The sequence below is a fragment of the Ipomoea nil genome, unplaced genomic scaffold, assembly GCF_001879475.1.
Source record: "Ipomoea nil cultivar Tokyo-kokei standard unplaced genomic scaffold, Asagao_1.1 scaffold3043, whole genome shotgun sequence".
Classification (NCBI taxonomy): Eukaryota; Viridiplantae; Streptophyta; class Magnoliopsida; order Solanales; family Convolvulaceae; genus Ipomoea; species Ipomoea nil.
Window position 1 is genome coordinate 953,718 of NW_017619471.1, and position 27,929 is coordinate 981,646.

Consider the following 27,929-nt stretch of genomic DNA (forward strand, 5'->3'; position numbering starts at 1 on the left):
GTACTATTCAAAGGACCGGTAGTGTTCTATTATACGATACTATTTAGATATATTGTCCAGGATCAAGAACACCACTTACAATGACGGCAAAGTACAAGATTGAAAAGTTCAATGGGAAGAATTTCTCGTTGTTGAAAATGAGAATGAAAGCAGTTCTCAGGAAAGATAACTGCGTTGCAGCAATTAAAGAAAGACCAGCCGACTTCACAGACGATGCGAAGTGGATAGAAATGGATAGCAATGTTATTGCCAATCTTCACTTAGCACTTGCTAATGAAGTTCTGTCCAATGTGGCAGAAAAATGTACGGTAAAAGAGATATGGGATACTCTCATAAATTTGTATGAGGCCAAATCACTGCACAACAAGATCTTCTTGAAGAGGAAGCTATACACTCTCAGGATGATGGAGACATCCTCAGTAACTGAGCACATCAACACTTTCAACACTCTATTTTCACAACTCTCGGCGTTGAGTTATAAAATAGAAGTGAATGAACGTGCTGAAATCTTACTCCAAAGTCTACCGGATACATATGATCAACTCATTATCAATTTAGTCAACAACAAGGAGGTACTTGTCTTCGATGATATTGCAGTTGCAGTTCTTGAAGAAGAAAGTCGGCGCAAAAACAAAGAAGACAAAGTTGGAATCTCACAACAATCTCAGGCGTTGATAGTAACAAGAGGAAGATCAATGGAGCCTGGCTCTAGTGGGAGTCAGAACCGAGGTAGATTAAAGTCAAGGGTAAGAAGAAGTCAAGTGTTTTCACTGTGGCAAAATGGGGCACTTCAAGAGTGAGTGTTGGCCGCTCAAGAAGGATGAGACCAAAGGTAAAAATCCCGAGACGTCAAATGCTCAGGGATGTGTTGTGAGTACATCGGATGGAGGCGAAGTTTTATTTGGTGAAGCAGCAACAATTGTTGAAGGCAGGAAAAGTCTAGCTGATGTTTGGCTTATTGACTCAGGAGCAACATGGAATATGACCTCACGGAAAGAATGGTTTCATGAATATAAACCTGTCTCTGGAGGATCAGTGTTCATGGGAGATGACCATGCCTTAGGGATTGTTGGCTTTGGTACTATCAAACTAAAAATGTTTGATGGTATGGTTCGCACTATCCAAGAGGTACGACACGTGAAAGGCCTGAAGAAAAAATATATTGTCTTTAGGACAATTAGATAGCCGTGAATGTAAAATTCACATTCAGGATGGGATCATCAAAGTAATCAAGGGTGCGCTTGTTGTGATGAAAGTTGAAAACATAGCGGTCAATCTATACATGCTTAAAGGAGAAACACAACTACAAGGAGAAGCAGTTGTTGCATCACACAATCTTATTGATGAATCAACGATGGTGTGGCATAAAACACTTGGCCACATGTCGGAACGAGGTCTAAAGATTCTTGCTGATCAACATCTTCTTCCAGGGTTAAAAAATGTTTCATTACCTTTTTGTGAGCATTGTGTTACGAGTAAGCAGCATAGATTGAAGTTCGAGAGCTCTAAAGAAAGGAGCAAGGCTATCTTGGAGCTAATCCACTCCGATGTTTGGCAAGCACCAGTTATATCCCTGGGAGGTGCAAAGTATTTTGTATCCTTCATAGACGATTACTCGAGGAGATGTTGGGTGTATCTAATCAAGCGGAAGGCGGACGTATTTGAAGTTTTCAAATTCTTCAAAGCGCGTGTGGAACTTGAATTCGAGAAACGGATCAAGTGTTTGAGGTCAGATAATGGAGGAGAATATACAAGTGATGAGTTTGATAAATTCTGTCTATAAGAAGGTATCAAACGGCAGTTCACGGTGACGTATACTCCACAACAAAATGGAGTGGCAGAGCGGATGAACAGAACCTTGTTTGAAAGAACAAGAGAACTGTTGAGGACTGCAAATTTGGCAAATTCATTTTGGGCTGAAGCAGTCAAAATCGTCTGTTATGTGATCAATCGGTCACCATCAACTGCAATTGATCTGAAAATGCCAATTGAAATGTGGACTGGTAAGCCATCTAGTTATTCTCACTTACATACATTTGGGAGTCCGGCATATGTGATATACAACGCTCAAGAAACATCTAAACTTGATCCAAAATCAAGAAAATGTGTTTTCTTGGGGTATGCTGATGGAGTGAAGGGGTATCGCCTGTGGGATCCCACTGCCCACAAGGTTATCATCAGCAGGGATGTTCTATTTGTAGAAGATAAGGTACAAGAAAGTAAAAGCACTGGAAAGGAGAAACCAGTGACAACTACAGTACAAGTTGAGGGAAGGAAGGAAGAAGAAATTCCAGTTTCCCCTAAGTCTGTTGTGTATGACTTGTATCTTGAGCAGTTGGATGTGAAAACTGCATCTCTACATGGAGAACTTGAAGAAGAGATTTACATGCTCCAACCAGGAGTTTTTGAAGAAAAAGGAAAAGGGAACTTGGTTTGCAGGTTGACCAAATCTCTATACGGTCTCAAACAGGCGCCGAGATATTGGTATAAGAGATTTGATTCATTCATTCTGAGCCTTGGATACAACATGTTTAATTTTGATCCTTGCGCATATTGCAAGAGACTTGATGATAATCACTTAATCAGTTTATCATCTTGCTGTTGTATATTGACGGCATGTTGGTAGTAGGTCCCAACAATGATCGTATCACGGAGATGAAGGCTCAACTAGCTAGGGAATTTGAAATGAAGGACTTGGGACCAGCAAACAAGATTCTAGGGATGAAAATTCACCGAGACAGAAATAAAAGGAAGATTTGGCTCTCTCAGCAAAATTATCTGAAGAAAATCTTGTGGCGCTTCAACATGCAAGATTGTAAGCCAATTTCTACCCCTCTTTCTATTAATTTCAAGTTATCCTCAAGTATGAGTCCTAGCAACGAAGCAGAGAGGACGGAGATGTCTCGAGTACCGTATGCATCAGCAATGGGCAGTTTAATGTTTACTATGATCTGCACTAGACCAGACATTGCACAAGCAGTGGGAGCGATCAGTCGATACATGGCAAATGCTGGTAGAGAGCATTGGAGTGCTGTGAAGAAGATCCTTATATATATCAAGGGTACCTCAGATATTGCATTGTGTTATGGAGGATCAGACTTCATTATTAAAGGCTATGTTGATTCAGATTATGCAGGTAATCTTATTGTAGTAAATCCACCACGGGTTATGTGTTTACTCTTGCTAGCAGAGCAGTAAGCTGGGTCTCGAAGTTGCAGTCGGTTGTGGCAACCTCAACGACGGAAGCAGAATATATAGCTGCTACTCAAGCTAGTAAAGAGGCAATATGGTTGCAAATGCTATTGGAGGAGCTCGGACACAAAGTAGAGAAAATGACTCTATTTTGTGACAGTCAGACTGCTTTGTACTTGACAAAGAATCCATCATTTCATTCCAAGACGAAACACCTACGGGTCCAATTTCACTTTGTTCGTGAAAAGGTGGAAGAATGGAGTGCGGATATACAGATAATTCATACTAAAGATAACCTGACAGATATGTTAACAAAGCCGATTACCAACGATAAGTTCTTATGGTGTAGATCCTCAATTGGCCTAACAAGTATGCAAGCAGCACGGAATTGCCGAAAAGGATGAAGGTCCACATTGTGACTTTAAGTGGGAGATTTGTAAATACTAAAGTCAAATGTGAAAATGGCCAGAACCTTTTTTCTGAAGAGGTTAGGAGCAGGAGCAAATACTTGGTCTAAGAGCAAGGTGCTCATTCCTGAGAAAGAACAAGGTGCTCATTCTTGAGAAAGAGCAAGGTGCTCATTTCTGACAAAGAGCAAGATGCTCATCTCTGAGAAAGAGCAAGAGGAATTTGTAGGATGGGTTTGCTATAAATAAGCAACTCCTCTTCATCTAATATCATCCCACTCCATCAGGAATCCTCCCATTAGCATAGCAAAAATATAGAGAGTAGAATAGAGAGTTATATTTGTAATTCCTATTGTAATATCTTTTTGCCAATATAGAAAATCCTTCTTCAAATTGCCTTGATTTTGTGTATGATTTATTTTAAATCTTACACTACAAATATTCTCATTATTTCCAGTCCAAGTTGCTGTTGTATTTTGGTGTTGTGAACTGTATCAATCCTAACAAAACAAGTATTGGTTATGCATCCAAGAGACTTGGAAAATGCCTGCTCTGCAACTACTCTTCTTCTCTTTCTTCACACATTTTATGTTTCCATGTGCTTCTGATCTTGCTAACATAATTGACCGGCATCTATATTTTGCTGATCTTATAAGTGTTTTGTTGGAAGAAAGTGATTAAGGAAGAAATGAATTATAATTCGATGAAAAAAAATAAGGTGAAATAAAATATGAATTAAAATTACATTGTTTGGTAGGGAGGAATAGAATTATTAAGAATGAGAAAGGAGAAGTAATATAATTACTAAAATATTGCATAATAATAATAACAATAATAATAATAATAATCTAAAAACATAATAAGTCGCAATCGAAGTTATATTCCTCATTTATGTCCTGTTTTTAATACTAATCATTTTGTACATTTTACTTTTAGAGTTGTATTATATAAATTTTTGGACAAAAATACCCCTACCGTTATAACTTCCATTATTTTTTCTGTTATTGTTACCATGCACATGCATCCACCATATATTTTCTTATATTCTTTAATAATAATGATATTTGTAGACATTATATATTGAATTATTATAATAAATAAATTTGATTTCATATAGATTTTAATTAGTAGAGATTTGTTAGTTATTTTAAAAGATCGCACATAGAAAAAAAATTAGTAATAATAATAATAACCAATAGTACTTTTGTCATTTTCACCATTTTTTCCCTTTCCACCTACTCGAAATTGCAATTCATGAAGGACATATGTATTGCAATTCCGTCCCACCAAACAATGTAGTTTTGATGGGTGATAATTCTATTAGAAAAGAATTTCAATTACACCATTCCAAACACCCTCTTAGTACTCCGTAATATTTATGTGTATCTCCAGCATTTAACACCAATGGGTCAGGCATGAACTAGAGCATAAAACAGCATATAAAGAAGAGGTTCAAGATAAAAACTGTCTTAAAAGTACTATATATAAGAATTTTAACATAGCATGGTCATGTTTATTTATGCTACACTATAGTATTTCACTATTCAGATTTCAGAGAGAGCATGTCTTCTATGGTTCACGGTGGTGGGCGCGCACTGCTAACTTCCAATCCGTTTCCTGTGTATTCATACAAAAAATGTTGCTAAATGGGAATTGCAGATAGAGATTTTTAAAGAATTAGTATAAGTTAGAACGTAGACAATGAGTGTGACAAAACCTAAAGTGTAACCAAAAAGTGTTAAGATTTCAAACTACTAAGAGTCTCACATTGGAAATATAAGAGAGAATATATGAGTTTATAAGACCATGAGTTAGACCAGCTAATTGATTTGATTTAATTTTTTTAGTGTGATTTGGCCCATGTACATTATAGCCCAATTGAGTAACCATGACTACATGGTATCAAAGCCTGTTCGGTCCACTTTGATGGCACCAAGAACTTTTGTCTCATTGGGTTACACTAGCTAATTGATTAGATTCAATCTTTTAGTGTGATTTGGCCCATGTGCTATAGCCCAATTGAGTGACATTTACCTAATATCTTAGATTATAAGACAAACCATTACCCCGCCCACAACAAATTGGCAAATTATATCATGCACCACGGTGCATGATCAATCATGCATCGCGCATCTCTTTGTTAAATGAAAAGAAACGGTGCTTGTTTTCCGCCGTTTCGCACCCTTTCGCAAAAAGTAACCCTGTTATTCAGTGTTATTTTGTATACATTGCAGTTTCAGTTCAACACAACTACAGTTTCATTTCGATATAACTATAGTTTCATTCGATATTTATAGACTCAAATATGTGAAAATGTTATTTAATTTTATTTTATATACACTATAGTTTTATTAAAACACAACTACATGATCATTTTGATATAAGTACAGTCTCATTGTACAATATACACTCAAATATGTGAAATGTTATTCAGTTTCATTTTATATACACTGCAGTTTCATTACACTATAACTACAATATTATTTTGATATAACTGCAGTATCGGTTTAGATATACTGTAGTGTCAGTTGGTGTTTAATACACCAAACAAGCAGACTCCGAACGGCGGGCCATTTCTTTACTTAAAGAAACGGCGCCGTTTTTTACCGCGGAGCATATGCACCGCGGTCTATGATATAACGACTTGCAACAAATTATGGTCCACACAGTGCTATGTAACCATAACAAAAAGTAAATTTTTGAGTTAATTCCACTAGAGGTCCCTTGTCTTTGGTGGCGATTCCAAATTTAGTCCCAACTATTGCTTTTGCCATTTAACATTCCAAACTATTATTTTTTGGACACTTTTAGTCCTTTTCATGACTTTTCCTATTTTTAATAAGAGCATTTTTGTCTCTTCATATTTTTCTTTTGTTATTTTTTCAATGTCAACCGGTTTAATTAATTTAAGACTTTACTAAAAACTGGTTGAAAAATATGATTAATAAGAGGTTAAACCGGTGGAAACTGGAAAAATAACAAAAGAAAAATATGAAAAGACAAAAATGCCCTTACTAAAAGTAGGAAAAGTCATGAGAAGGATGTACATTATAGTGTCCAAAAAATAATAGTATGAGATTTTAAATGGCAAAAATGATAGTCTAGGACTAAATTTGGAATTTGGAATTGCCACCAAAGACAAGGGACTTTTGAAGGAATTAACTCTAAATTTTTTATATACTAAAAGTACATTATTTGTGTACTAAATGTACATTATATAAAATAATATACTTTTAGTATTCAAATAATGTACTTTTCCTGAATACAATGTATATTTTTAATATATTAAATGTACATTATTTAATAGTATGGTCCACACAATAATGATTGCCCCACGCACCCTAGCCGAAGCTTTTATCAGCATTGTCTATAGGAAGACCTTCTGTAGCACAAACTGGTCACAACTCACAACTAGAAAGTAATAAAAAAGAATGTCTCACCATCTGGGTCGAAGAAGAATGCTTGCTTGGTCTTCCCATCTGGTTGACATGTCTCGTGAACTTGAATTCCTTTGTCCTGCTTTGAAAAATGATGAGCAACAATGAGTAATGGCAAGGGAAAGAGAATAGAATTTCAATCTCAAATGAAAGTGCACTTGGAATATTAGACAACCACACAACCCATATACAGATGTTTTGCTCGCTTCGAAAGCTCAGAAGTTTTAATTTCTAAATGTAGTTTATTTTCAGTTCGAATTTAATACCTTACAACTTAAAAGCTTAAAAGACTGACTTTGGAGCTTCTTGAAAAAAAAGAGATAATATTGCTTTAACACATTGAGGGCTAAACAAGCACTTCCTCATTTGCAACTCACTATTAATTTTTTGGCATCGAAAAATCTTTGCACTGGAAGGATAATTACAAAAGTTGCAGCATCCAAGCACTTCCTCATTTGCAACTCACTATTAATTTTTTGGCATCGAAAAATCTTTGCACTGGAAGGATAATTACAAAAGTTGCAGCATCATGTTGTTTATAAGGTAGTACGTATCCTTTTTAAACATATGATATACCTAAATCCGTAAAAATAATCAGTATTCGACACCAGAAAGAAAAGAAAACACTAGCAATGAATCTATACAAGAGAGAGTATATGGATTAGGTTACATTAATGAAGCTAATTCAAAGATGTTGAAGAGAATGCTTAGATGAGTTTATGAGTCTCATGACAAATAAATGGAAATCACTACAAGTACTGATCCTTTTATGAAACATTCTGTTTTAAAAATTAAACTTTATTTACCACGGATAAATCATCCAAAAAATTGAATGTTCATAAAATGGTGATTGTCTACCAAAATACATGTCCAAATGACTGAGGTTTGTGACCTTTCTCCCCATTTACTGCACCAGTTGTCATATTTGGTTCAAGTTTTCAGAACTTACGGTGTACTAGAAAATAGAAATGCCCAATAATTGCAGACTACACTTTCTTATGTAAAGGTATTTGTATCACTAAAGTCGCCCTTAAGATCTATCCCGGTTGTTACACCCATGGCAGAAGGATTATTCAAGCTTTGATCAATTAATTCTCTTGATGCAAAACTAAGGGATATGAGCATACATACATATATACATATATGTATGTGTTTGTGGGTGTGGGTGTGGGTGTGTAAACTCGCCCGCACTCACAACCCTTGGCTTTTTTTCTTTTTTAGAAAAATGGTTTCTTCTATGCTTTAACTATAAATCCCTTTGGTGGATCCTTTCCAGTGGTGATTGGTGAGTGATTGTTCTTGAACATGGGCTCATGATATGTAAACTCATGCATTTACACAATTACACACATCATTAAAGAACCTCATTGAACAGTTATACAGACTTAAGGAGATCAAGCATTCCTGTACTAGAAGATAGGATTGGATTAACCACGCACAATTTGGTTATAAAGCAAATAGATGCAACATACCCAAAGATAGAACAAACACAGGAAAGGAAACCACAGAAATTTGCATAATACCAACAGAAAACTGCTATCAGAAGGAATTTTTATACCAGTAAATTGAATATACTTGCAAAGGCACATACTAAAATGCATGGAACACAATATGTCAACAGGATGACAAACACAAGTAGACCGGGGGTAACCCCAACGGCCCAACGAAGATAGCTAAGGATACAAACTTGTGAACCACAAGGTCACGAGTTCAAATCTCAGCCTTCTTGGTTTGAGCCAGTCAGCTATGGACAACCTAGGCTAGTTCAAATCTCAGCCTTCTTGGTTTGAGCCGGTCAGCTATGGACAACCTAGGCTGATTTACCTCCTTGTGATCCTTTGCTGGCTAAGGTCACACAACGAGGTCTACCGGTGTAGACTCTCGGGTAATAGCTGCGGGTTTCCCTCGTCACCCCAAGTAGACCAATATTTCTGAATGCTCCTATGCAAAATGTTCAAGGAATATAGTGAAATTAGCAACAATTGGACATGGTTTCAGTAAGCTAGTGGAGAAGGACTTATCAGTGGCAGTATGCTAGATCCAGAATGGTCCTAATAAACTAATAAGGACAGAATTCCATTCCACTTGTAATTACCATAGAGAATAAAGATATAATCATATTTCGCTCAATCAATCCAGACCCTAATTAAGAAGTAACACCTAGAAGCATGAACATTAGAAGCAATACCATTCCCAAAATTGACAGATAAATCAAGCAAATACTCAGTACAAAACTCCACCACGAAATTTCACAAACTAAGCCATTAGGTAGAGAGAGACTATACCTTGAGGGTGTGAACAAAAGAGTCGAAATTGGAGATGGAAAAGCAGACATGGTGCCCTCGGGGAAGATTCTCCGGGGCGGCGATCGCTGATATGGCACTATACTCTGGGAGTTTCGTGGAGGGGTCTCTCTCGATGAGGTGAAGATAGAAAGAACCCAATTTCAACCATATTACACCGAACGGCAAATTCGGAGCTGCCACTTGCTCAAAACCGAATACCTGCAGATAACACACCATCCATATCCATGAAAGAATTATATAATTATATAAAATAAAAACAGAAAACACACACTTCAGTGTAGAACTGAGCGAGGCGCTTGATATCAGGCGATTCGCGAGAAACATGGTTGAGGCAAGCTCCCTCTGATGCTGCCATTTGAGGCGGATAGTGCTGGAAATTTCCTGACTTATGAATTTCCTAGTTCGGGACTGCCGGACTGTTCGAGTGTATAGAGTATATATATACACAAAGTCCAATAGCAGTCTACAATTGTTATAGGGTGGACCATGGTTCACATTGTAGATCATGATCGTATGAAATCTACACTATATATAAAAATAAAATTTTCAATTTTAACATCTAATCCAAAACAGTTCTAAACTATTTAGATTTGTGTAATCTATATATATATATATATATATATATATATATATATATATATATATATATATATATATAAATTAGATATTATTCCGTGTGCAAGAAAATTTCGTGTAACATTACAATTATGGACAAGTTCAAGAATTAGGTAATAGGCCCGGTCCTTTTTGGTAAAAAATTGACCTATGAATCAATTTTAGCTTATTTGACCACTATTAATTGTTTGATTTAGTTAAAAAAATTAATATAAATGTTTGGTTGATTAGCTTTTTGCAACTCTAAAAGGCTAAATTTTAAAAAACTACTCCAAACAACTTTTTCAATTAATTTTTTGATAAAAGAAATTATACCAAACAGCTATCAGCTAACAGCTAATTTACCAAACACTTTTCTACAATCAGCTAATGTTATCAACTATTTATACCCTCTAATTAACACAATAAGCTAACAGCTAACAGCTATCAGCTAACAGCCATTTTACCAAACATGACCATAATGTTTTTCTTTTTTAGAATTACCGTGTTTTCCCCATATGGTATTATTTATTAGCATAATATATATATATATATATATATATATATATATATATATATATAATCAAAAATTAATTACTCATAAAATCAATTAATTCGTGTTCCCATACATATTACGTATTCCCATAAATATTAAGTATAATTATTTTAACAATCATACATATATACATATTAAATCATTTTATTTACGTATTACCATACATTATTCCCAAAAATATTAGGTATGATTATTTTAACAATCATACATATATAGATATTTCACATAATATTATAAATATATATTAATTAATTATGGAAAGCATATTATGGTGATTAGGAAATTATTAACGTGTAATCCGTATAATTTTAAGGAATGTATATATAATAAAAATAATAATTACCATTACACAAAATATATGCATATCGACAAATTAATGAATTAGGTTATAATGTTTATCTTTTTTGAATTACCGTGTATTTCATATATGGTATTATTATTTATCTATATATAATAAAGAAAAATAATTTCCATTACACAGAATATATGCATATCAACAAATTAATAAATTAAGTTATAGTGTTTACCTTTTTTGAATTACTGTGTATTCAGTATATGGTATTATTTATTAGCATAATATATATACAACCAAAAATAATCATAACATTTCCGTGTGACACTAACTAGTTATGGAAAGAAAGAGTATTATGGTAATCAAATAATTAGTTTATCAAATTTTTTTCCTTGTAAAGTTGACTAAAATTTAATAAATTATAGAAAGTATATATTCATATCCGGAGGTATATAATTACTATATATATATATTTCATAACATTTTCGTGTGTATCTAAATAGTTATGGAAAAGAAAGAGTATTATGGTAATTAATTAATTACTTTATAAATTTATTCCGTGTGAAGTTTAGTTACCAAAAACTTCATAAATTATAGAAAGTATATATTTCTATCCGTGTGAATATAATTACTCAATATATATTTCATAAATATTCCGTGTGTAACTAATTAGTTATGGAAAGAAATAATATTATAGTAATTAATTGATTACTTTATAAAAAATTTCCGTGTAAAGTTTTCATAACTAAAATTTCATTAATTATACAAATTACTAGTTTTTCTAAGCTCTTTGCGCGAATAGGATAATGCTCAATAGTTATTTTTAAATAAGTATTTTAAAGTATATCAATGCAATATTATATAGAAGATGTTCATGCATAGGTAAATAAATGTTGAATTTTTTTTATTTAAATCGGTAATTTAAATGCAAGATAATATATGAGAGATTGATTATATATAACTGTCACAAAAATAAATGTTTGCAACTTTGTAATAACGCTGATGGGGTGTCGACCCCGACCCAAGAAGAACAAGGCCCAAGAGATAAAGTCCATGGATAGCGGAGGAAGCCCAGAGCATTTAAAGCATGACCCGGCGGGTAAAAGGTTTATAGGGCCCAACAGGGGCCAAGCCCGCATCCAGGAGTCGGCCCAGGCCCAAGTGGCGACTCGGCAGAGATTCGTTGTTCGGCATTTATAGCCGCAGTTAAGAGGTTCGACCAAGCAAGCCGTTGAGAGCCCGAGAGAGCCGTTGGCCAGCCTGGTAACGCCACCTAACGACCCCAAAAACATAATTAGTCTTAAAGTAGTCTTTTAATGAGCTTTAACTCAGTAGAGGAGGGCCTACTATATAAAGGGCCCTCCGTGGATGTAAAAGGGGCGAGTCCATGCCCAGATAATAGGGAGACACCATTTTTGCTATTAAATTTTCCTCAAAGCTTTTATTGAAAGGTGAATCCACCGACTAAGGTTGTGTTAGTTGGACCTCCCTGGGCTCAAAAACCATAAAACCAACACTGGCGCCGTCCTTGGGGATCGAAACGAAGAGCCACGTCCGTTCTTGAGCAGGCGAGTTCGCGAGAAGGACAAAGAGAGTGTAGGAAAAACGAAGGCTTTGCAATATGTCGGAGGGACGAAGCTAGGCCATCGACCGTAACAATGCGCCGGAAGCTGACTTGAGAGAGCAGCTGAATCAGCGAAACGCCCAAAGTCAAGAAAATGAGTCGGCACCCTTGAATCGGCCACCACCAATGATACCCCTCACCCCCGAACAACTTCCAGCCATTGGGCGGGCTATCGTTGCAGAAAACCGGGGAATGGGAGAACAGTCAGCTTCGCGACCGCCGCCCCGCAATCAACAACCGCCCCAAAGGTCTGGAGAAGGCAGGCAAGGAGATCAGTGAGCAGAGAGTGTACCGGTGCGATCGGTCCATTCGAGGCTTGGCCCGAATGCCGCGCGCCAATCAGCGAGAGAACGATTGGGGGAGAGAGAGCCCAGTCGCGCACCGGTGGGCTCACAAAATCGAGAGGCCGCCCGAGAAAAAGCCCGTACTAGAAGGACCAGGACTCGGGCACGATGGTCCGAGCGACCTACGCGCAACAATGACCAACAAGCCGAATCAGAGGGCGGCGAAAGCACGGAGTCCACTGGAAACCACATGCGAAACGGCGACGATGTGGCTCACCTGGCTCGAGAAGTGCGAAACCTGAAGGAGCAAATGGAAGGTAGGACCAAGTCCCATGGACAAACGTTGCTCACTGCCTTGCCTTTCTCCTCCGAGATCATGTCTTACAAAGTACCCGACGACTTCAAATTCCCAGAGCAGGCCACTTTCGACGGATCCGGCGATCCACGGGAGCACCTTCTAAGCTACCAGGCTAAGATGCAGGTTTTGGGAGTCCGAGACCCTGTCATGTGTCGCGCTTTCCTACCGACATTAAAAGGGCCAGCACAAAGATGGTTGGTGGCTCTGCCCCCAGGATCAATACGCAACTTTGAAGAGTTGGCCGACCGCTTCATGAGCCACTACGCGGCCAACATCAAGCCACAGAAAGATCTGACCCATCTGGGAGACGTTCATCAAGAGGAGGGCGAATCCCTCATGACCTACCTGGCCTGATGGCAAAAAGAGATCCAGTCTATCGAGGAAGTTGAGGACCAGACCGCCCTCACCTTCTTCATCGAATCTTTACGATCCGGGCAGCTGTACCGTGATATACGGGACAATCGGCTAGCCACCTACGCGGAGGCCATACATATGGCTAACAAACGAGCCAACACGGAGCAGGCCATAAAGCACAAGCGGCAGCGTGAAGCGGGGGGATCCGCTAATGGAAAGAGAACCCGTGCGGAAGCTAAGGAGAGACGCCCGGAACCGGCTAGGCGACCTGAAGCACGGCGCCCATATGACAGGCCCAGCATTCGCCCTTATAGGCCGACTCCCCAGCACTCGGTGCAGGAAGTGCAAGTAGTCGCGCCTCCTCCACCTCCCCCGCCCGAAGAGCGTACAGCAAACGAGGAGCCCGATAAGGTGTCTAAATATTGTCGCTATCATAAGTCATACACCCACAACACGGAAGAGTGTTATTACCTGAAGAAAATCATGGAAGGGATCATCCAGCAAGGAACCCCGCCTCCCAACCAATGGCGAAGAAGATCAGCGGCCCGGGAAGACGGCGACCCCGCAGGGGCGGCAGAGGGTAGCCGCGGCAAGCAGCCGGCGACTGATGAAGACGAGAGCCAATGGCGACAGAAGCCGATTATCAACATGATAGTCGACGGCCCAGAGGGAGGCGATTCCGCGAACACCAGAAAGGCCTGGGCTCGGCAATTGTATGTTGGGACAGTGTACGGACGAGAAGGTGGTTCGAAGAAAGCCTGCCGAGAGCCTATTGTCTTCACTGACAAAGATCTACCCACAGGAGAGACACCACACCGCGATGCCCTGGTCATCGCGATGGATGTAAATGGGGTGGTCGTTCTGCGAATCCTGGGAGATACCGGGAGCCGGTCAAGACACCACTCACCAGCTTCACAGGCGACTCTGTGGAGGCGGAGGGGTCAATTACCCTTCCAGTAGAAATCGGCAGCTACCCTGATGTGCAGAAGCCGGACATGAAGTTCATCGTGGTCGACCTGACCTATTCACACAACGCAATACTCGGCCGACCAGGATTGGAAGATTTGGGAGCGTTAATCTCCATTGAGCACCTTTGCTTGAAGTTTCGTACGCCAAATGGGATAGGCACAGTCCGCTGTGATAGAAGAATTGCCCGTGACTGCTACTTGCAAGCTTGCAGGGGCATGGGTAAGCGTGAAATGCAAGTCCATGAGATCACAGAACGACCTCCGAAGAAGACAATGATACCCCGCCCAGAGCCGGCCGTAGAATTAGAAGATATCAAAATCGACCCCGAACGACCAGAGAGACGAGTTCGAATTAGAGCCGACCTCCGAGATGAGGTGCGAGAGGAAGACATAAAGGTATTACGAGAGAATCGCTTGGTCTTCGCGTGGGGGCCAGAGGACATGCCGAGAGTGGACAGGTCTATCATCTCGCATCGGCTCGCCGTCGATCCCGATCATCGACCAGTAATCCAGAAGAAGCGATATCTAGCCAACGACCGCAGGGAATTTGTGAAGAAAGAGGTAAACACACTGTTGGCCGCCGGTCATATACGGGAAGTTAAACATCCGGAATGGCTGGCTAACGTGGTGCTCGTACCGAAGCCCCCGGCTTGGCGAATGTGCGTAGACTACACCGACCTCAACAAAGCCTGTCCGAAGGACCCATTTCCGTTGCCTCGGATCGATCAGCTAGTCGACGAAACAGCAGGGTCGGCATTGTTAAGTTTCATGGACGCCTTTAGAGGATATCACCAGATCTTCATGCACAAAGCCGACGAGGAAAAGACAACGTTCTTGACTCCGGATGGGGTCTATTGTTATTGGGTCATGCCATTTGGACTCAAGAACGCGGGAGCCACGTATACGCGAATGGTCGCTCGATTGTTCCAAGGCCTATTGGGAAAGTCTTTGGCGGCTTACGTAGACGACATGTTAGTAAAGAGCTAGGAGGAAATCAATCATGCTGGGGACTTGGCCGATTGCTTTCAGGTAATGCTTAAGTATAATCTACGGCTTAACCCGAAGAAGTGCGCTTTTGTCGTGCAAGGTGGGAAATTCTTTTGATATATGGTGACCAAAAGGGGCATCGAGCCCAACCCGGAGAAGGTGCAGGCCATCATGGACATGTAGCCTCCCAGTACTGTCAAGGACCTACAGCGGCTGACTGGTCGACTGGCTGCCCTTAGTCGTTTTTTAAGCAAGTCAGCAGACAAAACTGTGCCCTTTTTTGAGGCTATGAAGAAGAAGGAGGGCTTGGTATGGACAGCCGAGTGCCAGCAATCGTTCGAAGAGCTGAAAAGATATCTTTCCACACCTCCGGTGCTGTCTACCCCCCAGGCCGGTGAGCCGTTGTTCTTATACCTAGCTGCGTCCTTGAAGGCGGTGAGTTCGGTACTCGTCCGGGAGGAGGAACGTGCCTAGCATCCGGTATATTACGTGAGTCATTCTTTGAAAGCAGCCGAAGCGCGATACACGCCCTTGGAGAAAATCATCTACGCTTTGGTAATCACCGTACGCAAACTGGCACCCTACTTCCAAGCCCACACCGTTCGCGTCTTGACCGATCAACCCCTGGGAAGCGTGTTACGAAATCCCACATCATCCGGCCGACTCGTGAAGTGGGCAGTGGAGCTAACCCAGTACGGGATCGAGTATCAGCCTCGCCCATCCGTGAAGGGACAGGCCTTGGCCGACTTCTTGGTCGAATGCACTGTAGGAGAAAGCAGCAGGGACGATATCTTGGAGGATGGCCCCGGCGAATGGTGGGAGATACATGCGGATGGAGCGGCTAGTCGCCAACATTGCGGCGGCAGAGTTATGTTGATTACTCCAGAATGGTTTAGACTTTACTACGCTTAAAGTTATTTATTCCCAACCTCTAACAATGAGGCCGAGTACGAGGTTGTGTTGGGTGGCCTACGACTCGCCAAGACACTAGGGGCGGAGCGCCTACGAATCAAGACCGACTCTCGTTTGGTGGTTGGACAGGTGTCCGGGACCTGTGACACGAAGAACGCTCGGATAGCTCAATACAAGGAAAAAACGGTAGAGCTATTGAAGGGATTCTGCGCTTATGAGATAGAGTACATCTCTCGAGCCGACAACACAGAGCCCGACATACTTTCGAAGATCGCTTTGGAAGGTGTACCAAATCATCTCGTTAAGATCTACCAAAAGGAAGAACTGGTCCGACCCAACATAGAAGAGGTGACCTTAGAGATTCAGCGAGTGACGGCTGAAGAATGGGACCGGGTGAAGAACCCCGAAATGTTCTGGATCGAAGATATTCGACGGTATAAGGAAAAGGGGAAATTGCCAGAGGACCCCGGAGTCGCCGCCCGGGTCCGTCGCAAGGCTCCATCATTCGAAATTATCGATGAACAACTATACAAGCGGTCGTTTGGGGGCCCCCTCCTCAAGTGCTTACTCAGACCGGAGGCGGAGAAGATAATGGACGAAGCCCATTGCGGAATCTGTGCAGCTCATCAGGGCACCCACACTCTTGCCCGGAAGTTAGTCGTTCAAGGATATTACTGGCCTACCATGAGGAGAGACTGCATCGAGTGGATAACCAAATGCACGATCTGCCAAGCATTCGCTCGAAAGGATACTCGGCCGGCCACTTTCTACACGCCGGTTACTACGACCATCCCGTTCGCCAAATGGGGAATTGATCTGCTGGGCCCACTACCAGTCGCACCCGGGCGTCTGAAGTTCTGTATAGTGTCCATCGACGATTTCACTAAGTGGGTTGAGGCTGAGCCACTAGCTACCATCACCGAATATTAGTGTCGACGCTTCTTGTGGAAGAAAGTAATCTGCCGCTTTGGATTACCTGAGCATGTGGTCAGCGATAACGGTTGACAGTTCGACTGCCAACCCTTTGCCGACTTCTGCCGACGGCATAGTATTCGCCACACCAAGGTGTCCGTAGCTTACCCCCAGGCCAATGGACAAGTCGAGAACGTAAATCGTACAATCGTGGATGGAATCCGGAAAAAGCTGGAAGACATCGGAGGAAACTGGGCGGATGAGCTTAATCGAGTCCTGTGGGCCTACCGAACCACTCAGAGGCGGGCGACCGGTGAAAGTCCGTTCTCCCTGACCTATGGTTTCGAGGCTAAGATTCCCGTTGAAGTCGTCGAGCCTACTCACCGAGTCCGCCGTTACTCGGATGAAGAAAACGAGGAGAGCCTCAGAATTGAAAAGAATTTCTTGGAAGATCGAAGGGAAGCTGCGCATGCCCGTATGGTGGAATATCAGCAGGCCGTAAAAAGATATTGGGATCGAAGGATTCGCCCACAAACTTTTCAAGTCGGCGACCTCGTGCTACGAGATCGACAGGCAAGCCAGCCCACGGAAGGTGGAAAGTTCGCAATTAAGTGTGAAGGACCTTATTGCATTGCCGCGGTGGTCCAAGTCGGCACATACAAATTGGACACATTGGAAGGGAAGCTCGTTGACCGGATCTGGAATGTGATCCACTTGAAGAAGTTCGATCAGTAAGTTTGAAACCTTAAAAGGTTAGCCTATGTATTCACCTAAAGTTCAAACTTGAATAAAGTGCCATCACTTTTCACATCTTGATAACAGTTTCTGAGAGAAAGACAGGAAACAAGGGCTCAGACCCTTAGACGTTTCCGAGAAAAAGCCAGAAGGAGTTGCCTCGACTGAGGGATTCAGCGAGAAAAAGATAGGAAACAAGGGCCCAGACCCTTAGACGTTTCCGAGAAAAAGCCAGAAGGAGTCGCCTCGACTGAGGGACTCGGTGAGAGAAAGATAGGAAACAAGGGCACAGACCCTTAGACGTTTCCGAGAAAAAACCAGAAGGAGTCGCCTCTACTGAGTGACTCGGCGAGAGAAAGATAGGAAACAAGGGCCCAGACCCTTAGACGTTTCCGAAAAAAAAGACAGAAGGGGCCGCCTCGACTGAGGGACTCGGCAAGAAAAAGATAGGAAACAAGGGCCCAGACCCTTAGATGTTTCCGAGAAAAAGCCAGAAGGAGTCGCCTCGACTGAGGGACTCGGCGAGAAAAAGATATGAAACAAGGGCCCAGACCCTTAGACGTTTCCGAGAAAAAGCCAGAAGGAGTTGCCTCGACTGAGGGACTCGGCGAGAAAAAGATAAGAAACAAGGGCCCAGACCCTTAGACGTTTCCGAGAAAAAGCCAGAAGGAGTCGCCTCGACTGAGGGACTCAGCGAGAGAAAGATAGGAAACAAGGGCCCAGACCCTTAGACGTTTCCGAGAAAAAGCCAGAAGGGGTCGCCTCGACTGAGGGACTTGGCTAGAAAAAGATAGGAAACAAGGGTCCAGACCCTTAGACGTTTTCGAGAAAAAGCCAGAAGGAGTTGCCTCGACTGAGGGACTCGGCGAGAGAAAGATAGGAAACAAGGGCCCAGACCCTAAGACGTTTTCGAGAAAAAGCCAGAAGGAGTCGCCTCGACTGAGGGACTCGGCGAGAGAAAGATAGGAAACAAGGGCCCAGACCCTTAGACGTTTCCGAGAAAAAAACAGAAGGGGTCGCCTCGACTAAGGGACTCGGCGAGAAAAAGATAGGAAACAAGGGCCCAGACCCTTAGACGTTTCCGAGAAAAAACCAGAAGGAGTCGCCTCGACTGAGGGACTCGGCGAGAGAAAGATAGGAAACAAGGGCCCAGACCCTTAGGCGTTTCCGATAAAAAGCCAGAAGGGGTCGCCTCGACTGAGGGACTCGGCGAGAAAAAGATGGGAAACAAGGGCCCAGACCCTTAGACGTTTCCGAGAAAAAGCCAGAAGGGTTCTCCTCGACTGAGGGACTCGGCGAGGAAATGATGGGAAACAAGGGCCCAGACACTTAGTCGTTTCCGAGAAAAAGTCAGAAGGAGTCGCCTCGACTGTGGGACTCGGCGAGAAAAAGATAGGAAACAAGGGTCCAGACCCTTAGTCGTTTCCGAGAAAAAGCCCTAAGGAGTCGCCTCGACTGAGGGACTCGGCGAGAAAAAGATGGGAAACAAGGGCCCAAACCCTTAGGCAATTCCGAGGAAAAGCCAAAAGGATTTGCCTCGACTGAGGGACTCGGCGAGGAAAGATAGGACACAAGAGCAGTCGAAAGGCATAAGTAAATTGCATAAAGAAAAACATGAAGAACAGCAAAAGGAAAAAAAATCTTCATTCGATAAAAAGCCCGAAGGGAAGGCCAGCCCTTACAAAAAAAAAAGTAGAAGTTATTAAAAGCCCTAGACTATGGGGGAGGGGTTGTTGACGTTGACTTCGACTTCCACCACTTGTTCTTCCGCCGATGTTCCAGCTGGAGGAGCAGGTGAAGGGTCTTCCACCGGAGGAGGCTGTTCAGTCGAGGTCACTGGGCTCGCCACAGGAAGAGCCACTGGATCAGCCGCCGCCGCAGGTATCTCAGCAGCTGGTAAAGGATCGAGCACCGGCTTGAGGCCCCAGCCATCTGGAGTGAAGGACGGGTCGCGGGCCAAGAGGAGGGCGTGGATAACCATCTGAGCTTCGCGATTGCCCAGGCGATAATCGCGATTGCCCAGGCGATAATCACGCTCGCCCAGATCCAGCAGATAGTCGTCCCCTTCTGGAGTCGCCAGCCACTCCTTTGCCAGCGCCTCTCGACGACCCTCTACCGCCGACTTCACATCTGCCTCAAAGGTAGCCGAGTTCTTGTACTCGGCAACAGCGGTGGCAACCGAGGCAGCGGCGGCGACGGCTTTGTCTCGCTCTGTCTCCCATTGGCGGGTGACCCTCAGCAGCTCGGCGGTATGAACCTCCTTTGCCTTGGCATAAACTGCCTGTTCTTCCAGGCGAGCCTCCTCTGATTGGCGTAGACGAGTGGCGATGGAGTGCATTGTAGCATTGAGCGTCCGTATCCACCTCCTCAGTTCCAGCTGAAAAGTGAGGTTCTAAGAAAAAGGATAAAAGGAGCAGTGTTAGAAGAGAATCTAGAAGGAATTGAAAAAATAAGGAGGTCGACAAAGAACTTACTCGGTAGGACTGGCGCAGGGAGGCTTCCAGGATATATTCATCCTGCATCTTGTTCGCGAGTAGTTATGCTGTGCATCTGTATGCACCATGCATGGTGCATACGGATGCAAAAACGACGACGTTTTATTAAAAACGCGCGTCTCCCCTTAAAAAAAAATTCAGGTTCGATTCCCAGCAACAGCATTATGTTGTTCATTCATTCTGAAATTTTAGTTCATAGATTATGGAATTTTAGTTCATTGATTATGGAACTATAGTTCATCGATTCTGGAATTGTAGTTCATCGATTCTAAAATTTTACTTCATAGATTCTGGAATTTTTAGTTCATAGATTAGATTCCGGAATTATAGTTCATCGATTATGGAATTATAGTTCATCGATTCTGGAATTATAGTTCATCGATTCTGGAATTTTAGTTCATATGTTGTTGCTGGGAATCGAACCTGATTTTTTTTTTTAAGGGGAGACGCGCGTTTTTAATAAAACGACGTCGTTTTTGCATCCGTATGCACCATGCATGGTGCATACGGATGCACAACATAATTTGCACTTGTTCGCCGCCTCCAAGTCCTTGGGGAGGAGGACATGTTCGGCCCAATTCTGGACCGAGTATTTGCCCGTCCAAATCTGGGTATCTTCTTTGAGCTCCAAACCCAGCCGGATCTTCTTGGGACGAGGCGCGTCCGACTGCTCCAGTGGGCGCTTGGAGCTAGGACTCTCCGTAGGCACTGGAGGCGGAAGGCGAGAAGGAGAAACAACAGGAGACGTCGTTAGATCCACCACAGTTCGTGGAGGAGTTAGAGTCGCCTGGGGAGCCGGTGAAGGAAGGGAGAAAATACTGCTACTTTCCCATACCCGAGTTAGAGGCCCGGCTATGAGAAAGTGAGGGACTAGATGATGGGGTGTAGACCCCAGCCCAAGAAGAACAAGGCCCAAGAGATAAAGTCCATGGATAGCGGAGGAAGCCCAGAGCATTTAAAGCATGACCCGGCGGGTAAAAGGTTTATAGGGCCCAACAGGGGCCAAGGCCGCATCCAGGAGTCGGCCCAGGCCCAGGTGACGACTCGGCAGAGATCCGTTGTTCGGCATTTATAGCCGCAGTTAAGAGGTTCGACCAAGCAAGCCGTTGAGAGCCCGAGAGAGCCGTTGGTCGGCCTGGTAACGCCACCCAACGGCCCCAAAAACATAATTAGTCTTAAAGTAGTCTTTTAATGAGCTTTAACTCGGTAGAGGAGGGCCTACTATATAAAGGGCCCTCCGTGGATGTAAAAGGGGCGAGTCCATGCCCAGATAATAGGGAGACACCATTTTTGCTATTACATTTTCCTCAAAGCTTTTATTGAAAGGTGAATCCACCGACTAAGGTTGTGTTGGACCTCCTTGGGCCCAAAAACCCTAAAACCAACAAACGCTAATCTAAGTACTAAGTTTAAATAAATACTATTTTTGGTTTAAATTTTTCTAATTCTCTTTTGGGTAGCATTTTTATTGTTTTCATCTTCAATATATGTCTTTATTTTTTTATTTTTTTTATTGGTACTGTGTCATGTGCAATTGGGTTATTGGTGGTATCATAGAGGAATTCATCATGCAATGAGATTATGTTGTATGAAGTTTTTGATTTGTCTTGTTGTGTATATGACTGATATCTTAGTTGTGCTATGAACTCTTTATCTTACAAGCACATGTTGATATTTGGTAGTGGTAGTTTTCACCTACATGTTTCATGTGTTGTGAGGCATCTAATTCTAAATTAATTAATTGCATATGTATTATTTTTTGTTGTAGCTACTAATTTATTTTTTAATTTAAGTAATAAGAGCAATAAAGTGGAAAAATTATGTTGTGGAACCTTGTCCACCTTTCAAGGTGGACACGGTTCCAAAACTGTTCATAATTAGGTGGACACGGTTCCAAAACTGTTCATAATTATGAATATATAGTTCAAAAATTATGAACACATAGTTCTATAATTATGAACATAGTGTTGTGAACATAATTATGAACATATAGTTATGTAATTATGAATATAGAGATTCAATAATTTTGAATATGAAGTTCAAAAATTATGAATATATAGCTTTATAATTATGAACATATAGTTTAGTAATTATGAACATAGAGTTTTGTAATTGTAAATATAGAGTTCAATAATTATGAATATGAAGTTCAAAGATAATGAATACATAGCTTTATAATTATGAACATATAGTTCACTAATTATGAACATAGAATTGTGTCCACCTTGCAATGTGGACACGGTTCCACAACATAACTATTCGATTGACCCTGTTACATGTAATATATGTTCATATAAACTTTCTCAATCTATTGAAGCTCAACGAGTCAAAATGCTCTTATTTAAGAAACCTTATCTTTGTGGCTTTTTATTTTAGCTTTTTTAGTAATTTTTTAATTTATTAGAGGGTTTGAGAAATATTAACACAAAATGTATATGCGTTGTTTTAGTTTTTAGCAGTTTAGAGAAAATTGCTAAGTTATTAAATAATATATTTGGTGCTTTGATTAAATATAAAATATTAAACAGACGAATTTCTTAAAATTTTGACGAATTTGACAAATAATCAAATTACAACAACAACAACAACAACAACAACAACAATAATAATAATAGTAATAATAATCCAAACAAAACTATATACAAAATAAAAAAATAAAAAAATAAAAAATAAAAAAGAAGAAGAAGAAGACAAAGGGGAGCTATGGGCTCCCTTTGTAAATGAACACATTGAAAATGTTTGAAAAGATGTGCTTTTGAACTCCTCTATATAAGAGGTACAAATATAATTGTTTGCCCATCGATGTGGTAAGTATTGAGAAGTCAAAAACTAGGTTCTTATTTAAGAAACCTTAGCTTTGTTTCTTATTTTAGTTTTCTTATTCATTTATTATTTATTATTTATTATTTATTATTTATTATTTATTTATTATTTATTAGTGGGGGTTGGGAAAGATTAACCTAAAATGTATGTATTATTTTAGTTTTTAGCAATTTCGAGCAAATTATTGAGTTATTAAATAATATTTTTGGTGTTCTGATTAAAGATTAAATTTTTAAAATGGCGAATTTGTTAAAATTTTAGCGAATTAGTCAATAATCTAATAATAATAATAATAATAATAATAATAATAATAATAATAATAATAATAATAATAATAATAATAATAATAATAATCCAAACAAAACAATATACAAAATAAAATTAAAATTAAAAAAAAAAAAAAAAAAAAAAAAAAAAAAAAAAAGAAGAAGAAGAAGAAGAAGACAACTTTGTAAATGATGTGGGATCATTTTGATCCCACATTAAAAATGTTTGAAAAGATGAGCTCTTGAGCTCCTCTTACAAGCATAATTGATTGCCCATCAATGTGGGCAAGTATTGAGAAGTCCAAAGTCATTTTTTTTTTTTTATAGAAGTAAAGGAAAATTCAAAATTGAAAAAATAATTCAATAATAATATTTTACATCATCAAATAGTAAATGCATATTTTCAAAAATAGTAAAGGTAAATTAAAAATGGAACGAAAATATTTCATTAATAATATTCTACATCATCAAATTAAAATGAAATGGAAATTAGGTAAAAATATCACCGCATCTATATTCTAATTGACTAAGTGACTGAAAATGAATCTAATATTACTAATTGACTGAAAATATAAAAAGAAATGAATATTAATAATTGACTACAAATAAAAAATGATCCATAATTGACTAAAATGAAAAAAGAAATGGTCAGATCATTGCATTTTAATTAAAAATGGAATGAAAATTAAAAATTGAAGGAAAATATTCCAGTAATAATATTCTACATTATCAATAGTAAATGCATATTTTAAAAAATAGTAAAGGTAAATTAAAAATGGAACGGAAATATTTCAACAATAATATCTACATCATTAATTAAAAATGGAACGAAAATTAAGTAAAAATATCACTGCATTTGATATTCTAATTTACTAATTGAGTGAAAATAAAAAAGAATAATTGACTGAAAATGAATTTGGTATTATTACTTGACAGAAAATATAAAAGGATAACTAATTGAGTGATATTCTACCATTATATATTTTCACCCAAGTAACCCGTCCTAATTGATTGAAGGTGTTAGTTCTAAGCGAAGATGAACAAGATTGTGTTGCCACTACTATTGTCGTCTAGAAAGAGGTTTCAATAATGTGTAAATATAATTGGTGATATTAAGTTTTTCTTAAATGAAAAAATTGCTATATATCTAGACAAAAAAATATATCTTCCATACAAATGAATGAGGATAGCAATTCATTTCTATAACTGAGTTGTTAGAGAACGAGCACATTTGCTTAATTTATGAAAATATTAAACAATGATAAATAAAATCTTCAAAGTTATAGCACCACATGCGTACACCTAGACATTAACTATTAATTTGAGCAATTATTTGCACAAATTCAAGCAATGATAACATCAAAATATATAAACGATCCAAACCATATCTTTAATTGCACTATATAATATTTGATGTTCTAATTTAAATAATTATATATCAATTCATATATTCTTAATATATTACAACAAATCCATTCTGTGCATCGCACGAGTGCAAATACTAGTTATATATAAAATAATTATATATCAATTCATATTTGTCTCTAGTTGCACGAAGATTCACTTCAACCTTTGGGGTTAGCTTACGTCTTGTAGACGATGATGCCGATCAATTCGAGCAAGAACAACTACAACTGGCTCCAAACTGCAAGTAGAGTAGCTTTCTTCGTCAAGTTCTTCAGTTGTCTAGATATGCACGCTACAACTTTACTTCTTTGCAACAAAAGATCTCACTACTTCTAACTTTCTTTTCTCAAAAGCAAGGATCACACAAGTAAAACACACAAACAGGATATAAGCATAACTCCTATACTTATCACATTAACAACTTTCACATAACCTTCAACTTTTAACTTTTCAACTTTTCAACTTTTCAAGGGTATTAGCAAGGCTAAATAAAGCAACCACTTAACTAACAAACTTGGATTCACCAAATAGGTGCATACTTGATTTGAAGGAATGTCGACTTCACAAAAGAGGAAAGTGGGAGGTTTCTAAATTTGAAACTCAAGAGTACTATTGGTCACAACCAAAGTCATGATCATCAAAGTCACGATTTTCCAAGATTCAATAAGGTCTCGTGAAACAAAAGCTGTGGATCGAATTCCAAGAGAAGGACACAACAAAGAATAATCTCAATGAAATAACTCAATACTAACGGATTCCAAATAAAGATGCAATAAGGATTTAATCTCAAGCAATAGATCAACACTAGTGAATTCCAAAGGAAGATATAAAAGAGAGATGACCTTGAAGCATTAGCTCAATAGCTCAATAACAAAGAAAAAATTACCACAATGGACAATCTCAAGACAATAGCAACAAGATCCGAGAGTACAAAAAGGACACATAGTCAATAAAATAGCTCTTCAAGAACAAAATACTTTCAAGAATGCTCAACAGATATAAGCTCATAGGAATTACTCAACAAATATGGATTCCAATGGCATAACAACAACGAATAGATCTTGACTCAACAACTCAATGGATTCCAACAATGGGGATTCAAGGATAATAAGCTCAAGTCAAATTCAACGAGATTCCAAGAATAAAACTTACAACAAGGTCATACTAGCATCAAGAACTAATTATACTAGCATGCAACCAACGAAAGGCTCACAAGAATACTTATAACGAATTAATAAGCATTCGGATCAACAAATTCAAAATAGCTCATATGAATATCAATAATAGATTATTTCAAGGAATTCAAGATCCAAACTCAATCAAAGCAAGCCTAAAATACCCAGCTCTAGACTCCAAAGAGTTCCAATAAACATTCCAAACCAAATAGGAGCAATCAGGAGATCACAGTACAAGAAAATAGCCAAAAGCTCAAAATCAAGGATTATCATGCCATCAACAACAATGAATTCAAAATAGAAGATTGGCACAATAAACACAACAATATACTCAAGATTCGACGTTAAAACCAAGCATATGAACAAGGAATATGCTTAGACAACCAACAACACAATGAATGTTCATATATGGAGTGAAAAATAGGTTTCAAGGACAAAGAGCTTATGTGCACACTATCAGGGTACAACAACCACGGATCTAAACAAGTAAATCAAATCACATAATAACAATAAGCATGCGCAAGTAACTCACAATCTCACCGCGTTCCTAACTGAAATACTTAAGAAACTTCTTAACTTGATTTTTACACTTAACTGCTTATCTTAGAGTCTTCCTCACCTTAAATCTTACAACTTAGAGTTCACTTCTTTAACTCTAATTCACATACTTAGTCACCGAACTTAGTGTCTTTCTCATTTTAATTTACATAACTTAGGGTTCTTCCCCTAATCTTATCCTTCCTAGGATTTCACTTAAGTTCATCTTCTTAGCTTACCCTACTTATGATTTCAACTTAGAGGTCATTTCATAATCGGTCCTTCCTAGGATTTCCCCTTAGAATTTCTATACTCAATCTTAAGGGTCAAACTTCCTAAGTCTCCCGCGGTTCGTACCGCTCTGATACCAACTTGTAACACCCCACTTTTCTTAAACTTACTTAACAATCTAAAACCAAAAATAAGATAAACTAAGCAGTGGAAAGGTAAACTTAATTAACAAACTTAGTAGGAGTGTCACCGCCACAACCACCTTCCCACGGTGATTGCACAGGCTAAGGGTAAAACTAAACATCAAGCCAAACTAACGTCCGAAATTTACTACATTAAAGTAACTTGGAGAAATAAGTACCCCGATGTCTATCACCAAACACAATAACAAGTGTCTACATCCATAAATCCAAAACATCATCAATAAAACAAGAGTTTAAACTAATAGCAACAAACTACACTATTCTAACTCGAGCACTCTCAAACGCTGGGCCCACCTGAAAGGGGTTTTGCAAATAGACAAATAGAAAACACCCGTTAGCACGAAACTAAGTATAACTCCACTCAACCCTGTAAAATACTACAGTATATACTTTGGAAAAACATTTGTTCACATACTCAAATTAACAATCACAATCACTTAGACAAAAACCTTAATATAAACCACAAGGCTTTCCATATGCTTACAACCTAAATTATCAAATATGCATACTTCAACGATATCAAACCTATCATCATGCTGCTACCATCGAATACTTAACATAGCAATCTCAATCCTATATAACAACTCAATAACTATCTCATGCCAACACATAAGCTTAACAAACAATCTCATGCTATCAAATTCTCAACATGCAATTAAGTGCAATCAAGTATCCAACATATAGTCTATCGTAAACATATCATGCAAACTCGTGCAATCAAATCTCAATATGCAATCTAGTGCAAACCTCCTCGATATGCAATCTTGTGCAAACATTCTCAAATGCAATAAGATCTATAGAATAAATATACATATACTCTCGTTTGTAAATAGAATACTTTTCTGTGGAGGTTTCTTAGAGCCACAAGGACTCG

General features: G+C 39.5%; 1 protein-coding gene and 2 long non-coding RNA genes across 3 annotated transcripts; 1 reads left to right on the plus strand and 2 right to left on the minus strand.

The window, feature by feature from the left end:
* The first annotated feature begins 1,745 nt into the window (after window positions 1–1,745).
* Window positions 1,746–19,487, plus strand: LOC109163761. The gene is made up of 3 exons (XR_002051325.1): window positions 1,746–1,860; window positions 15,750–15,753; window positions 19,477–19,487. It is a non-coding gene; the product is annotated as an uncharacterized LOC109163761 (long non-coding RNA).
* LOC109163759 lies at window positions 3,039–26,580 on the minus strand. Its single transcript, XR_002051324.1, has 4 exons — window positions 26,569–26,580; window positions 22,665–22,668; window positions 18,695–18,698; window positions 3,039–3,141 (listed from the first exon to the last, which is right to left on the minus strand). It is a non-coding gene; the product is annotated as an uncharacterized LOC109163759 (long non-coding RNA).
* Window positions 5,065–9,738, minus strand: LOC109163758. The gene is made up of 4 exons (XM_019312466.1): window positions 9,614–9,738; window positions 9,322–9,540; window positions 7,040–7,115; window positions 5,065–5,216 (listed from the first exon to the last, which is right to left on the minus strand). The coding sequence occupies exons 1-4, from the start codon at window positions 9,695–9,697 to the stop codon at window positions 5,176–5,178; spliced, it is 420 nt and encodes a 139-aa protein (XP_019168011.1). The 5' UTR covers window positions 9,698–9,738; the 3' UTR covers window positions 5,065–5,175.
* Window positions 26,581–27,929: the final 1,349 nt, after the last annotated feature.

Excerpts from the sequence above, each read along its gene's own strand:
- LOC109163758 (XM_019312466.1), bottom strand. The coding sequence starts at position 9,697 with ATGGCAGCATCAGAGGGAGCTTGCCTCAACCATGTTTCTCGCGAATCG. Across the intron at positions 7,116-9,321 it reads CTTTTGTTCACACCCTCAAG|GACAAAGGAATTCAAGTTCA; the intron begins GTATAGTCTCTC and ends TTTTCAAAGCAG. Across the intron at positions 5,217-7,039 it reads ATTCTTCTTCGACCCAGATG|GAAACGGATTGGAAGTTAGC; the intron begins GTGAGACATTCT and ends ATGAATACACAG.